At 39.7% G+C, this 16251-nt stretch overlaps 1 protein-coding gene across 1 annotated transcript; it reads left to right on the top strand.

The window, feature by feature from the left end:
* Positions 1-3714: 3714 nt before the first annotated feature.
* LOC115014818 (solute carrier family 43 member 3-like) lies at positions 3715-14310 on the top strand. The gene is made up of 12 exons (XM_029441899.1): positions 3715-3916; positions 4188-4317; positions 6258-6304; positions 6430-6506; positions 7247-7339; positions 7425-7564; positions 8264-8367; positions 8516-8659; positions 9838-9945; positions 10977-11163; positions 13932-14055; positions 14174-14310. The coding sequence occupies exons 1-12, from the start codon at positions 3715-3717 to the stop codon at positions 14282-14284; spliced, it is 1467 nt and encodes a 488-aa protein (XP_029297759.1). The 3' UTR covers positions 14285-14310.
* The last annotated feature ends 1941 nt before the right edge of the window (positions 14311-16251 follow it).

Raw genomic sequence — 16251 nt, 5'->3', positions numbered from 1 at the left:
TATACGTGCCAAAATAAAAGTCTCCACTCAATTCACATGATATTTTACAGAGATGCATAATGTCCAGTTTACAATATAGAGCAACAACATGCCACTATTACACACTCTGCTAGCACTGCACTCATGTTCACCTTGTCTAATCTTTTACTTGTGAAATTGGATTAATGTGAAAACTCAATGTTGTTTTAATAACCAAGTGTGTTGAATAGTTGCCTTGCTGAGGTATGCAGACTTCTTGTCTCTCATTCTAACTTTTAACCTATTCTTAACTTTTAACTTAACTTATGTTTACCTTCTCAGAGGATAAAGAAAAGACAATTGTGAGTTTTTCCTCTGGAGAAGCCCGTAGCATCATGGGAAGTCATGAGTTACTGCAGCACACTTTCTGACGGGCTGTGTGTGATCAGGCCGATGGATGCTTTGTACATAAACACCCAGTGGTGACAAGCAGAGCAAAATGCAGATTTTCTTATTGGGGAGGGAGGAGAGGGAGGGAACTGGTGAGGAAAAGGAAGGACGAGCTGGCCTGTATAAAGAAAGAGTACAGAGGTGTGGTTTGTGAGAACATTTGGGGAGAGCTACAGAGGCTGAACTGTGAGTACTAGACAGTAGTAGACTGGAGAATATTACAACTTAACTGCATGTTTTTAGTGGCTTCACAGGAGATTACTTTGTTAAAAAGTCATGTTTGTACATTTTAATTGATTCACTTTGATGTTAAAATGGGAGTCTTATGACCTACCATTGTCTAACAAAGATAACGTGTTCCTGTTATCCGATGAATCTGAATCTATGCAGAACAGGACTGACCTACTGGCCGGGACTCAAGCAGGACATTTTATGCCTGGATGTTTTAGCTTATGTTTAAGATTTTCCATATAAGTGCTTTTGACGTGCCATGCAAGTTGTTTTTTTATATTTTAAAAGGTAATTTTTTTTAAAAGGTGCAATGTGTAATTCTGAGCCACCTGCTCCAAATAAATAGAAGAGCAGTATTTCATCTCTTCTACTGGGTCCATACAATCTAAATTCATCAATCATCAAAACCATCAGTTATTAATTAAAAAAACAACTAGTGTAAGTCAGTGACGTGCGGTGAGGTTCATGGCTGGTGAGGCACTGACTCTTTACAGATTTACAAATATATGAACCCAACACACAGGTATGGTACATATTTAGCCAAAAAATAAGCTACATGTATAGCAGCTCAGAGAGGTATTTGCTCTGCACCCTCCATTTGTTCAAAATGTTCTGTCGCAATTCCACAAATCATTCTCCTTCAATACAATTTAAACATAGAGTGGTGTGCCAAAAAATGGATTTCAATTTTAACCTTAATCAAAACTTTCAGTTATTTTTAAAAGCTTTTTTAGTCTGATGCTTTGATAAATTTTAATACAGACAAAAAACAAAATACAATTTTATTTAAGGTCAAAATTTAAACTTTTATTTAAATATTTGATTGTTTTCTCTTTGTCAGATCCCATTTTCAATAAAAATTGTGGTCTTACCTTTACTTAAAAATTAAGTCCATGCACCTATCCCTCTGGACAAAAATCTCCATTACTTTTTAGTATAAGTTCTCCTTATCTTCTTTTAGTTTTAAAAGTCTCCCCGTCTCAATGGAGATTATTGCCAGGGATGAAAGTCTTCCTTGATCAGTCCTATTCCGACAATATGTTTTGAGTCTTTTCAATGCCGAGAATGACCTTTCCACTGACACTGTTACAGTGAGCACCAGCTGGAGTAACTTTGTCGCCTCAGGACCAGTCTGCATCACATCCTTCTGGGCCAAAAGGTTGAGAAGCTGTCCAGGAGATTTACATTCATTCCTCACCGTTTGTGAGCTAAACAGTCCGATGAGATCAGCCTTTAGTCTAACAAAGTCAAAGAACTTAGCATATTTTGACAGGCTCTGCAGTTTGGTGTCATCAAAATGTTGTGACATTTCATTACATTTTGTACAATTGACCAAACTAAGGAAAGCTAGCTCACCGAAATGATCAAACCTAGCTGTCATTTGAACACTGATATTGTCCAGCATGTCCCAAAGTTTGAAGCAAACCTTTTAACTCCTGCGTTGGTCTTCCATTATTTATCACCTCCTGTTTTGATTGAAAGTCCAGTTTTTAGAATTGTTTAAGCTTAGATATATCTTTGGCTGCTACAGTGCACTTGACTCTGATTTTAGCTAGCTTTTTGGCGCCAACCGTGTCTGCGTAGAAGAACAGCAGCAACACGTACCTGTGGGCTCACGTGCACCCTCTTCAGTGCGGCAGAGTACTGTCTGCCTCACACCAGCAAGAATAAATATGTTACACACATACATTACGACTACGTATTATTATACGTCCTGACTTTTCATAGTCTAGATTCTAGACTATGAAAAGTGTCTGTAAACATTATATTGGCGACATACAGAGAGATAACAACAAGCACCTGACAAATGTGTTCAACCTTGATTGCGAGGGATTGCGCAATACGAGGTGAAGCTCAGCTTGTTGATGCTGCAGCTCGCATCTCTCCTGTATCTAAGGAGAATGCACAAATTCAGCGATTTTGACTTGAATAATTATCGAAATTATTGGAATCATACAGAAAATACATTTATAGCACAGACCAGTGGACAAATATTAATATTTATTTTATTGTTATTAGTTTTTTTACTCTGCTCTGCCTCACCTGCCTCCCCTGACCGCATGTCCGAAATTAACCTGTTTATATTTTAGTTGTAGTTGTTCATTGTATTCTAAGTTTTAGAGTATTATAGTGTATTCTTTATATTGTTTCTTGTATTCTACAGCTATACATCTCTCTCTTCTAGTGTTGACATATTTACTGTGTATTTCTTCACTCCTGTGTAAACCTGTGTACACCAAGCTACTGAAACTCTGAGAGCCCATCTAAATATCACTGCTATCTCATCATCTTCACGTGTAGCTTAGTCATATACGTTTACTGTGGCACTCGGGGCTCTATGGTCTGTGTAACGTTGTGTTTTGATAGTGTGAAGTAAATAAACTCCTGATTGTATTGTGTCACATTTAATGATTATCACATGTACTCGTCCACCTCAATCAAAATGTATTATTGCACAACATGTATTTCTGCACAAATGTATAATGAGCACTATATTAGTTATGAATGTGAAGCACTGTAGGTTCTCTTCAAAGAGTTTCAGGTCTACCTCCATCTCGCCACAACAAGTCGGCCCACCAAGGGGCATAACCGCGCCAACATGGACCAATGAGGGACGACGACACCCTTCTGTAGAGAATATGGCAAAATGTTTATGATGTTTTTGTACCACTTTCACTTTTACCAACAGACCGCTAACTGGCTCTTTATTGATTCGGACTGTGGACTTGGTGTGTGAAAGTGTCCTCGGCTGAGGGTATTTTTTGAAATGCTGTCATCATCACTTTAAATAAATAAGTATCTTGATCAACTAGAAGTTTACTGGATTCAATTGAAAGACTATCACAGCGCCCTTTGGGCTTCAAAACCTAACAATAGTTTGTATGTTGGCTTGGCTCTAGACAGCAGAGACGAGCGAACGAATCCGGCTCGGATATGGCCGGAGTATAATCCAGCACCGCGGGTTGATGGAGGTTACTGTTTCAATAATATTTCATTCATTCATTTTTTTTTTTTTTGGCAGGTTGACTGACAAGAACCACCTGTGTGTATGTGTTTGTGTGTGTGTGAGGTGCCATGCCGGGTTTCGTGAACAGTTTGATGGTGAAACGTTGCCTCACCTTAGTGACGGGTCTGCTGGAGTGTCTGTGTTTCTCCGGAGTCGTTTTCGGATGGGCTTCTATTGTTTTTGTCTTGAAGAAGGAGGGCTACTTCAGCTCTCTGTGCGCCAACACTACAGGCGCCAACACTACAGGAGTAAATGCAACGCAGGAATTAGGCAAGTTTCATTCAGAACTATGTATGCAGCGCTCTCTGACCTTCATTGTCACCCTTAGTTAGACAGACGACAATGAAGGTCAGAGAGGACGGCATGAAGAGTTGTAATTGATTTTAGATATCAAGGTGCTTAGAAACTGAACGCATGCATAAAGAGTTTTATTTGATTACATCTCTCTATGCAGGCCTCTCTGACCTTAATTGTCTCCTGTTTAACAAAATATTTCACAACCATGGCATGCTCTCTTTCTTTATGTTCGATGTGTCCACAGATTGCAGTGGACAGGACGAACAGTTCTCTCTTGTTTTCACCATCACATCCTTTCTGTTTGGTTTCCTGACGCTGCCAAATGGTTTCCTCTTAGACCAGTTTGGTACAACAGTGGCTCGGCTCTTTGGAATGTAAGTCCAACAATATATGATACGTTAATGATCAGTGGATTTATAATATTACCCATGTAAAGTCTCATCAAAACAGTGACTCAGGAGAGGTATTCTGCCCGTACAGCGCGTATCCCTATGCGTAGCTAGACAGTTAGCTAACATTCAAAAGTTTTCCAATAAAGATGCAAGGTTTGCTTTCTTGACTTTACTGTTCTTCTTTTACTTTGTAAAACTGTAACAATACAGAAATAAAACACATAAGTATGTAGGCTTTACATAACATATAAGTAGCACTGTACAAACGACACACATACTACTATAAAAAGCTATCATTAGCATCACTATTAGCTAGAAATAACACAGATCACCATTAGCTAAATTAGCACACATTAAACTAGCTTCAGATCAAAAGTTACAAACTTCAAACATTCCAACACATCCAAATTGCACATGAATAACTCTCAGACAAATAGTCTCAAAGGCTCAAGCATCACAGACACGAACACAGTTTACATGGCGTCTCTGCTCCACGTGTTGATCTCCATGCTCTGTTTACAAAGATCCTTGCAAAGCAGTAAGCGCTCACTCTGAGCCAAAAAACATGTCCCAACTCTATAAACATAGAAATAGGCGGCACAAGAGGACTAAAAGCCCAACAGCTGGGTAGTTAACAGGAATGAAATGGAAAATATTGACTATTAAAGAACAACAAGAGGTTTTTCATTATTAATGAACTAATGCAAAGTGCAGTGAGAACCTCTCCTGGTTGGTTGCACTTGACTCGAGGTGTGATGGTTTAATCCAACATACATTAAATTATTTTGTTCTTTCAGCAAAGATTTAATGCATCGCCTAACTCTGCATCATCAAATATCACATACAAATATAAAAGAAGAGTAATAACTGACAATCAAACATCAAGATTCTTCAAAGATACTTTTGTAGCACTGCAGAACAGAGAAAAACGATTGTACAATAATAAAAAGTACTGATTTTTTTTGCGATGATCCAGGCAGGGGCGGGACTTTATTTTGATGAGCACACCATGCGGTCAATCACATGCAAGGACAGACTAGGATCATACCATTATGTGAAAGAAGGAACGGGGGCGGACGCTCCAAAGACAGCGAGTGTAGTGGTACACGTCAGGTACACGTTGTGCGCTATCATTTATACCTAACTAAAAATATTGAAGGCTAGAATACTGCTTTGTCTCTTTTGTCCCGGGTTGAATGTACCTCAGGTTGAATGTGCCCCTCTAACAAAACACTTGGCCCCAGCCAGACCCCCTAGTGATATTGGTCGACAACCGCCACTGTGTCTCCAGACAGCAATAGAAACGCCTACATATCAGAGGCGACGACTTAGCAAAAGAAAATGTAGAGACAGAAAACAAAGTAGTAAAAGGCAATAGAACTGTAAAGAGGAAAATTAAGAGAATGGAAAGGTCAGGACCATTAATTTCCAGAGGATTGAGGAATACCAGAAAGAAATGTTTTGGTGCAGAAGCCCCCCCAAAGCCTCAGAGAATTTCATATAACTTAACACCACAGACCGCCCAGTTTGTTGCCCCATATATATCTTAATCCATACTAGCAAACTTTCACTAGTTTAGTTTTTAGTTTCCACTTGAAGAGGGTCGAGGAAAAATAAAAGGCCAAGGAACGCAAATAGTTGGACAAGATGCGGCAAGTGAAGATGAGGATAGATCTTTGCTTAGGACAGGCCAAGAAAAGGAAATGAATGACAAGCTACATTTGAATATGTATTTACTATATTTACTGTGATAAGACGTTTGTTATTTTATATTCTTTTAATTGAATTGCTAAAAGTGTTGTTATTTATATTAATTTTGCCATCTCAAATTCTTTATTTTGTAATATCTTGTTCTTGGAAAAATGTCTCGGTCTCATGCCAATAAAATGACATGAAATCTCTGGAATTTCTTTTCCCTCCAGATTTCTTTACACCACGGGGACCTTAATGGTGGCCTTCTCAACTGCAGGTGAAAAATATTTCTCTGTCTCGTTGTTTTGTGCTCTCTCAGGATCCACATTGTTTAAAGAAATACTGACAAGAAGTAACAGTGACTCTAACAGCTGTGGATGCTCATTTTCCTTTTCCCATCAGCGTTGTCCGGCCTGCTCTTCCCAGCTCTCTCCCTCCTGGCAGCGGGTGGAAACTTGTTTATATTGACAAACATCCAGGTACTGAAGCTGTTGAGTTAAGATTATTGTCACCCCAGACAATTAAAATGACCATTATTGAAAACAGAGAAAATCATAAAATCCTCAAACTGGAGAAACTGGATCCAAATATTGAAAAATATTTGCTCATAATAATTGATTAGCGATTAATCAAATCAAACCAACATTTTTGATTCATTTTGATTGATTAATCGATACATGTTTAGGTTTAAGGAACACTTGATGATTGATATTTGCTCTAAAATTTAACTGGAAATGTTTGCAAGAGAAAGTTTTGATTCTTTAAATTATGTCCTATTTAACTTTTAACCTTTATTATTTGTTCCTGTAAAAAAAAATAATCTGTAAGATTCCGTCACATAACCTTTTTTTTTTACCTTCTTCTATACATTCTCTGTCAATTGTCCTATCCCCCATTTTTGAGGAAAGCTGAGACTGAGTTGTCAGAGCTTTCTTTGAAAATGCAGAGGTTTGATGTTCAAGGTCGCAATATTCACTGGATAAAAAACAGAGGGTCTGCCCTCAGTGCACTTTTGTTAGCTGCAGCGCTTTTCTTAAACTGAGCTCATAATCTTGTGGGGAAAGAAATACAAAGCCCTCTCTGGGACCACATCCTCATGTTCAAACAGGCAACTAGTTCAACTCGACAAGAACTAATTTGACATTGAATGACATAAAAATAGATGCAATAAACAAAAAACAACAGACACTTAAATTAAATGCAACATTCTCTCCTAAAGGTAGGAAACCTGTTTGGCTTACGTCGCTCCACCGTCATCACTTTCTTTAACGGGGCCGTTGACTCTTCCTCAGCAGTCTTCTTTGTCATCAAGGTGAGAAACATTCACACACTGCTCTTAATATGAAATATATTTGTCCCATCACATGTTTTATCAATGATCTTAATGTCTTCTGCAGCTGTTAGATGAAGCTGGCGTCTTTCTCCTTCCCTCTTTCCTCTTCCTGTCCGCCTGCAGTGTCATTCACCTGCTCAGGACTTTCTTCCTGCTCCCCAGAGACCACATTCCCTACCCGCTGCCTGATGACTACACATACGGGTACAAATCTCCAAGAAACCACACACACATCAACACCATACATACAGGGATACATCAAATGTAAATAGGGCATGTTATTTTCAGTGTACTCTTACAGTTTGAAAAAAACAAGTTTTGGGTGTAGCAAGATCCAGCCACAGCACAGGGTGCTAATCCTGCCCTACACCTCCCCCTTTATCTCTGAAAGGCTTTTTGTAGCATATTTGTGGGTGCTCCCTCTCAAGAGCTGCTAACCCATCCTGCTCCGGTTGCCGTCTGTTCATTGTCTCTCCAGTCGTCAACATACTATGTGCAGTTGTAATCCAGCCTCTTCCTGGGTGTCACTGGCTTCGGTACACTTAGTTAGTTCTTTGATATCATGAGGTCCAACCTGGACACGTCGTCAGTGATAAACCCAACAAAGTCTAACCAACACTGAGCTTCCTCCATAAAACTGGTTAATAGTTAATAAATTAACTTGCAAATATTGAAAGGCAAACAAACAACTGTCGAATTAAAGTTTCTAGCAAAAACAATCAAATGTTTAATATCTTACCAGCACATTTAATTTTCACATCATCGTCGTTCCACATTACTTATAAATATCCTTCATATCCTGTTATGTGATTATAGCTGGTTATGACTTGAAACCTATTTTTTTAGGTAAATAATTATCAAAGAACGTCTGGCTAATCCACTGTGACCTTTGACCTTTGTCAGGATAACCTGCGGCAAATCAAAGAGTCTGAGTTTAGAGCACATAACAGCGAATGGTAACTCACAGACGACGGCAGAGGAAGTCGAGGATGTCCCTGTGAAACAAGGTGTGTTCACTTTACTGTGGCATGGATTAATAGCCTACATAGTTAAATGTAACATAATAAAATAATTATACATTATGCCTATTTCTGTTCATCTTTAGTCTTTCTTCTTCACTTATCCATCTCTGTGTTCTCCCCTCATCTCTCTCAGAGAAGAGTTTCCGTGAGTGTTTGATGTCCAGGCTCTTTGTGTGGCACACGGTTTGGCTTTCGGTGATGCAGCTCAGACATTACCTCTTCATGGGCACCCTCAACCCCATGCTGCTGCGTCTGACGGCTGGAGAGCCTTCACTGGGTAAACGCACACTAACAGTACAACATGTCTGACTGTCTTAGCAAAGTTGGAAGTTTGAGCAAGACTTCCTTCTTAGGTCCATGAAGTTTCATGAATACTACTTCAACTAGGAAGGACTGTGATGGGAAAAATACTGAGTGTATAGCCACAGCAGAGGACAGGAGTGTGAACTGCTGCTAAACTATAGATCATAGAACATTCGTCAGTTTATTGATCAGCACATCTGTCTTTACTGTAAACAAGGAATAAACAAAGGAAAGAACTGATCTGAATCAGTTCTTTCCTTTGATCTATGCATATATATATCTCGGAGGGGACAGTCACTCCTCTGAGTAACACGATAGCATTACATGTGTGAGTTTGATCATCTTGTGGATGTATAAACTCAGCTCCTTGCAAGAATATGCATATGATATCAATATGATTAAAACCCTTATTTGATTTTAAACCTGACATTGTGGGTTTCTTTAAGAATATTTTTCTAACAGACTGTTATCTCATAGACCTTTTCAGACTGCCCAAAATTATTTTTTTGCATATCCAGATTGATTTTAGAAAGTCTGGACAGAAAAACATCTAATGAAATGTAATGTTTGCAAATCAGATCCAAAGCATTTTTACAGGTTGTGTGAAATGCGCTTCCAATGATTTCTACAGATGCGTCTTAGTACGGATCATAAGTGTTTTTTGCAACACATCAGGACAACGTCAAATCCACAATGACAGAAGTTCCATTCTGCTACTAGCAAAGCCCTATGGAGGACAACATGGAGAAGAACAAAAGTCCTTGGACAGACGTTGAAATAAATGGTCTGCTTTCACTTTCTGCTCCCTCCCCGTAACATCACAATGTATACCAGCCACCTCCATTGTTGAGTTTGTCTGGTGCGACGGAGGAGTTCTGCACATGACAGCCCGGTTGTTTGGAGGGCGAATGCTTCCACATTGGAAACCTGCGTCACTGATACCTCATTACCACAGCAACCCATGCAGATAGGTTCAATATTTCTGGACACACACATTTGATCTAATCACTTGCAAATAACAGTGTAGAGAGTTTGTTTTAAAGATCAGATTTGAGAAACAAATCTGATTCGTCTGCAGTCTGAACGTAGCCGTATTCTGTTGTTGAGCCTTTTGTCTCTAACCATCTTGTCCTTGCTTGTGTGTCCCTGCAGTGAGCCAGTACACCAATGCCTTTGCTATAACACAATTGTGTGGCATCTTGTGTGCTCCCTGGAACGGTGTCATCATGGACAGACTAAAGGGCAAACCTCGTGCTGAAGGTAAAAATCTAATGCTGATAAAAATGAGTAATTAACCCAAAGGGACACAGCCTGGCAGACCTAATCAGTGTGTCCCAAGGTGTGCTCTCTGGGCTCTAGCATGTCTAAAGATACAATAAATATTCATTGAGAAAGTCCCATTACTAACTGTTATGGATAAACAGTGGTCCAAATGTACGTCACATCATGTTCCCTTTAATATTTAGTATACAAAACTAAATTTTGTGAGAAAAGGTTTTACTTTGAGAGCTGTGACTGGTATAATGATTTTAGTTTGGGACCATATTTCCAAAATAAGGCTTACTTTATGAATGGTTAATGGTCAATAAATATTTTATTAATGCTTTATAGAACAGTAACAAGTAATTTTTAGGAAAACGTTTGGATTGGGAAATTGTGAAAAATTAATATTATATTTATTGTCATTGAAAAACGTTATCCTTTTATCTCGCTCTTTTATTCATCTGCTGAGCATCTGGACCATTTACCTACAAGTTATTAATACTGGCAACACCAAACCAAACAAATTAAAAATGTTTTGACTGCACAACTGATGGTTCATTATAAAGTGAATGAAACATTCACAGTTTACAGGTGGAGAAAAATAAACTACAGCCAAAGGTAATTTTCAGAGCTTGGCATTCTTATTGATGACTTATTACCGACCTATAAAGCATTAATAAATAGTTTATTAAGCGTTAATAAACCCATTAATAATAAAAAAGGCTAATTAGAAAGTGGAACTCAAATGTTTATTATAATTCATTTATACAAATTTAAAGTCACTATTTAGTTTTCAACATTAATGTCATACACCTCAACCAAATATATTTTACACTTTGAATAATAAAGAATGTGTGTTAAATGTGTTAATACATATCATGAAATGTGCACACATTACCCAGGAAACCATTGAGGCCTAATCTCTAGCGTTTAGTTGGAATGAAAGCCTACAAACAGTGCAGCAAATAGATGCTCTGTTCTGTCTGTGTGGACATGTCAGCAATGTTTCTCTTTGTGTCTGTTTGCAGGAGAGAGTGAACAGGAAGCAGATCTGCGCGCCTCAGTGCTTTCTCTCTTCGTGACGGTGCTGCAGTGTGTGTTATTCTCAGTTTGTGCCTGCATTCCGTACCTGCCACTTCAGTACTTCACCTTCGTCCTGCAGGTCATCAACCGCTCCTTCCTCTTTGGTGGCCACGCAGCCTTCGTCAGTGTGGCGTGAGTATCAAACACACAAACAAATACACGCAGCACACACGTCTTAAGTATGTTCATGAGGCGGGCAGCACATAGAGACACATGTTTATAAATAATGGTAAGGCGCTGCAAAGAACACTAGGTTGTGTGTTGATACTGTGGTTTATTTGTAAAATGATAAATTATCTGCATGCCTTTGAACTGTGGAAGGAAACCAGAGGAAACTACAACTATGTCATGTTAAATACATTAAAACACTTCTAACAATTTCTTGGAAGACACACAGTTTTTATTTCCTTAAGGCATGCTTGAAGTTTAGCCAATTGATTGGTTTCATCTGGTTTAATTGATAGATATAATTGGGTATCATCCGCATAGCAATGAAAGTTTATAGAGTGGTTCCTTATAATATTGCCCAAAGGAAGCATATATAAGGTAAATAGAATCGGTCCAAGTACAGAACCCTGCGGAACTCCAAGACTGACTTTGGCTGTCATGGAGGATTTATCGTTAACAAGTACAAATTGAGATCGCTCAGATAAATAGGGCTTGAACCAGCTTAGTGCGGTTCCTTTTATGCCAACACAATGTTCCAGTATCCGTAGTAGAATGTCATGATCAACAGTGTCGAAAGCAGCACTGAGGTCTAACAAGACAAGAACAGAGACAAGTCCTTTGTCTGATGCCAATAGAAGGTCATTGGTAACTTTCACCAGTGCCGTCTCTGTGCTATGATGAACTCTAAATCCAGATTGAAAAACCTCAAATAAACTATTATTATGTAAAAAAATCACATAACTGTTTTGCAATTGCTTTCTCAAGGATTTTAGCGAGAAAGGGAAGGTTAGATATCGGCCTATAGTTGGCTAAAACCTCTGGATCAAGACTAGGCTTTTTAAGAAGTGGTTTTATTACAGCTACTTTAAAGGATTGTGGTATGTAGCCAGATAATAGAGACAGGTTGATCATATTTAATAACGAGGTGTTAATTAAGGGTAACACTTCCTTAAACAGTTTAGTTGGAATCAGGTCTAAAAGACAGGTTGATGGCTTAGACGATGAGATTAGTTGGTTAAGGTTAAGATATATTTCAGGAGTTACTTATGCTTTCAAAAGAGTTATAGTTTAGTTTAGGTTTAGGATTGATCAAGAGGTTTGAGTCAAATATGGCCGCAACTCCACCTCCTCGGCCAGTACCTTGAGGAATGTGAGTATTAATATGACCAGGTGGAGTGGATTCATTTAGACTGACATATTCGTCATGTCTCAGCCAGGTTTCAATGAGACAAAATAAATCAATCTTATTATCTGATATTAAATCATTTACCAATCCAGCTTTCGTTGATAAAGATCTGATGTTTAAGAGCCCACATTTAATTTTTCGATTTAGTTACACTTTTGCAGCGGTGGTGTTTATTTTAATTAGGTTTTCATGTATAACTCCTCTTCTGTTAACCATAGATTTGATTAATTTCAGTGGTCGTGGGGCAGACAGTCACTATGGGGATTTGAGTGGGTGACTGCCCGGAAAAAAGTACAGAGAAGTGTGTAAGACTTCAACTCTTTCTCCTGGTCTCAACTCTGGGTTGTCATGGATTAGGTCCACTAATAAACTTTGTAATATTATTGAATATGAGATCTACTCCAGTCAAAGTAGGATGGATGCCGTCACTCCTAATCAGACCAGGTCTTCCCCAGAAAGTCCGCCAATTGTCTACGAAGCCCACATCATTATCTGGACACCACCACGAGAGCCAGCGACGGAATGATGACATACGGCTAAACATGTCATCATTCAAAAGATTTGGCAGAGGACCAGAGAAAACTATGGAGTCCGACATTGTTTTGGCAAATGTACACACCGACTCCACATTAACTTTAGTACACTCTGATTGACGCAATCGCGTGTCATTACCGCCGACGTGAATAACAATCTTACTGTATTTACGTTTAGCCTTAGCCAGCAGTTTCAAATGTGCTTCTATGTCGCCCGCTCTGGCCCCAGGAATGCACGTGACTGTCATCGCTGGTGTCTCAAAATTAACGTATCTCAAAATTGAGCTACCGATAACCAGAGTTGGCTTCTCAGCTGGTGTGTCACTGAGTGGGGAGAACCTGTTAGAAACAGCAAGCGGTTGTTAGTGAACGTGGGCTTCTGATAACACTTCTTTCGGACAGTCACCCAGTCTCCCCGCTGCTCGGGCCCCGCCGGGGGACAGCTAACAGGAGATACCACTGGTCGACCCGCACCGGCTATAGGGGGCTTGCTAACAGCTACACTTGCTAACCGCTGACTAACCATGGTGTGGAGCCGCTCATCTATCCCTCTAAAACTTGCCTCCAACCCTGCGTATAAACTACATTTAATACATGTACCATTATCACTAAAGGAGGCAGAGCAATAGCTAAACTTGAAACACACCGAGCAGGAGAGAGCATAACAGGAAGAGGAAGATGCCCTCGCTAGCTGCCGAGCTACAGCAGCTAACGTTAGCAGAGCCGAAAGGAGCGTAAAGAATTGAGGATTTAGCGAGAGTCGCTAAGAGAAGGAGGATAAGGAGAGAGTTGCTTAGGAAGTACAAGTATAGGTTTAGATAGATGACAGGTAATTAGCCGATGATGATTGTCTCTTATAGTAGTTTATTCTTGGCGGTAACGTTAGTCCTTGTATGTTAAATAAATTGGTAGGATGGGGTTAAAAATGTTTTAAATACTTAAAAACTCTATGCCATACGTCTTTTTCAACACTTCCTTCTCTTTGCCATGTCACCATGTGTGTGTGTGTTTAGTTTCCCGTCGTGCCACTTTGGGAAGGTTTATGGTGTAGTCATGGCTCTGTCTGCAGTGTTTTCTCTGCTGCAGTATGCCTGCTTTGCCCTGGTGAATGGACCTCTGGATGGAGACCCTTTATATGTGAGTACACAACATATAACTGATACAACTATACATTGGTCCTTCTCATTTTATCATAATGTTTATTTATTAACTCTCCTCTCACTGCTTCCTCCTCTCTCCCTTCATGTATCTGTAGGTGAACATCGGTCTGACGCTGCTCAGCCTGCTCGCCTTCATCCATCCCCTCTCTGTCTTCTTGCACTGTCGAAGTCTGGCCTCCCAGCGAGCCATCAATGCCTCCTCTTAAAGTTCAGCTTGTTTGATTAAAAGTGCAGAGTGGTGGTGGCCTAGTGGCACTTAACCCTGAGTTGCTCCAGGGGGACTGTCCTTGTAGTTAGTTGACTGTAAATCGCTCTGGATAAGAGCGTCTGCTAAATGACCTGTAGTGTACTACTGTACTACTCATATGTCTGTGTTGTGTTGCCATATGTATCGTGTGCTTTTCAGATTGCTATGAAGTGTGGTTTTCGTGTAGTGTCATAGAGCATTCATCACACTCTCGAATCATGTTCACAGTCAAATTAAATGCATTCATGATAATATAAAGCTTCTGGTATGCAGCCTGCTGCAGGTTGCATATAACGTGAACTCATGTGCAATTTCCTGGATACATCTTTTCAGTTTACTAATATAGCTCATAATCAAAACAGTCGTTATTTCAAGACACCTTTCATAAAGAGCATATCTACACTGTACTCTTTAATTTAAAAAACATAAACATAACACCCTATGAGCATGTGTAAGAAAAGGGGAAAAAATCATTTCAATTATGTGAATGAAAACAAACAGTCTAAGTCTATAGCAGCATAACTAGGGGCTGGTTCCATGCAAGTCTGAGCCAAAATATGAGCTTTAAATCTTAAGCTGACTTTTAAATGTGGATAGGGTGTCTCCCTCCTGGTTCCACAGGAGAGGAGCTTGATAGCTGAAGGCTCTCCTACTTTTAGAGACTCTAGGAACAACAAGTAACTCTGCATTCTGCAATAGTCCAGCTTAGAAGTAACACATGCATGAACTAGTTTTCAGCAGTTTTTTTGATACAGGATTTAATGGCAAATTTCCAATTCCCAATGTTCCAATGTTCTTATGCCATCTACACAGGTAGGTGTGTGGGGTCTTACTCAGATGGAGCTTCCGGTTGTAGATATGGATGGTTTGCAGTTCTATGGATGTCTGTTCGTGTCTGCTTGTCTGTTGCTGTTGTAGTCTGTCACTGTTCCGGTTGAGTTCCTGGTTCGGTTTTAGGTTATCACTGATTCGTTCGGTTATATTAGTAGATCACTGTCACTGATCTATCACTGATGCCTTTGGGTTGCTCACCGGTTCGTTTTGGTCGCTCACTGACTCTTTCGGGTTGCTCACTGGTGAGAACTGTTAGCTCTCGCTACCTGTGTCCTCTCACCCACTTCCCACGTCACCTGTGCACCCTTATATACTGACAGCCTAGTGCCTTTAAACACTGCCACCAAGTGTCCAAAATAATATTGCAGGGCTTAAACCAAATAATAATAAATGCCAACAATAACGCAAAACTGCTTCTACACAGGATGTGCCAGCTTTTTGCAATGTTACAGAGATAAAATAAGTTCTTGAAGTTTGTTTCATGTGGTAGTTAAAGGACATATTCTGATCAAAGATAACACTGAGATTCCTCACGGTGGAGCTGGAGGTAATGCCATCCAGAGTAACTATATTTTTATATGATGTGTTTTTGAGGTGTTTAGGGCCAAGTACCATAACTTCCATTAGTTATGGCAGTCGAGGCAGCAGGACGATTTCTCAAGCAGTCATATAAATGAAGAGCAGGCTGTGAATAGGCACACAGGTATCAGGTAACAGAATTTTGAAAGCCTGGCCCAGGACAGTGAGTGACTGATGAGAGAAGTGAGAACAGGTGAGTAGGTGAAAGAGGAAGTCTGGTGAAAAGAGTATGAGAGCATCTGGTGGACAGGAGAATGGAGTGGAGCGAGTCTGGAGGGGAACAGGAGGCAGGGCGGATGGGCAGGAGGACAACAACCAGCATGATGGTTTGAAAGCTGAGCTTGACTGGGCATGTGTGGTTAAAATATGTGAGACAGAGTACCGCTTTTAAGAGTTTTCTTGGGCACTGATGGAGGTCTATTGCACATAGTAATAAACTGTATGAGGGCAGTTGTTAATCCCAGGATATCTCTCCAGACTTCATTATAGAATAAATGTTTTCCTTTAATTATA

This window comes from Cottoperca gobio, chromosome 10 (genome assembly GCF_900634415.1).
Source record: "Cottoperca gobio chromosome 10, fCotGob3.1, whole genome shotgun sequence".
Lineage (NCBI taxonomy): Eukaryota > Metazoa > Chordata > Actinopteri > Perciformes > Bovichtidae > Cottoperca > Cottoperca gobio.
The sequence above is the reverse complement of the archived record's forward strand: the minus strand, read 5'-3'. Positions and strand labels throughout refer to the sequence as shown.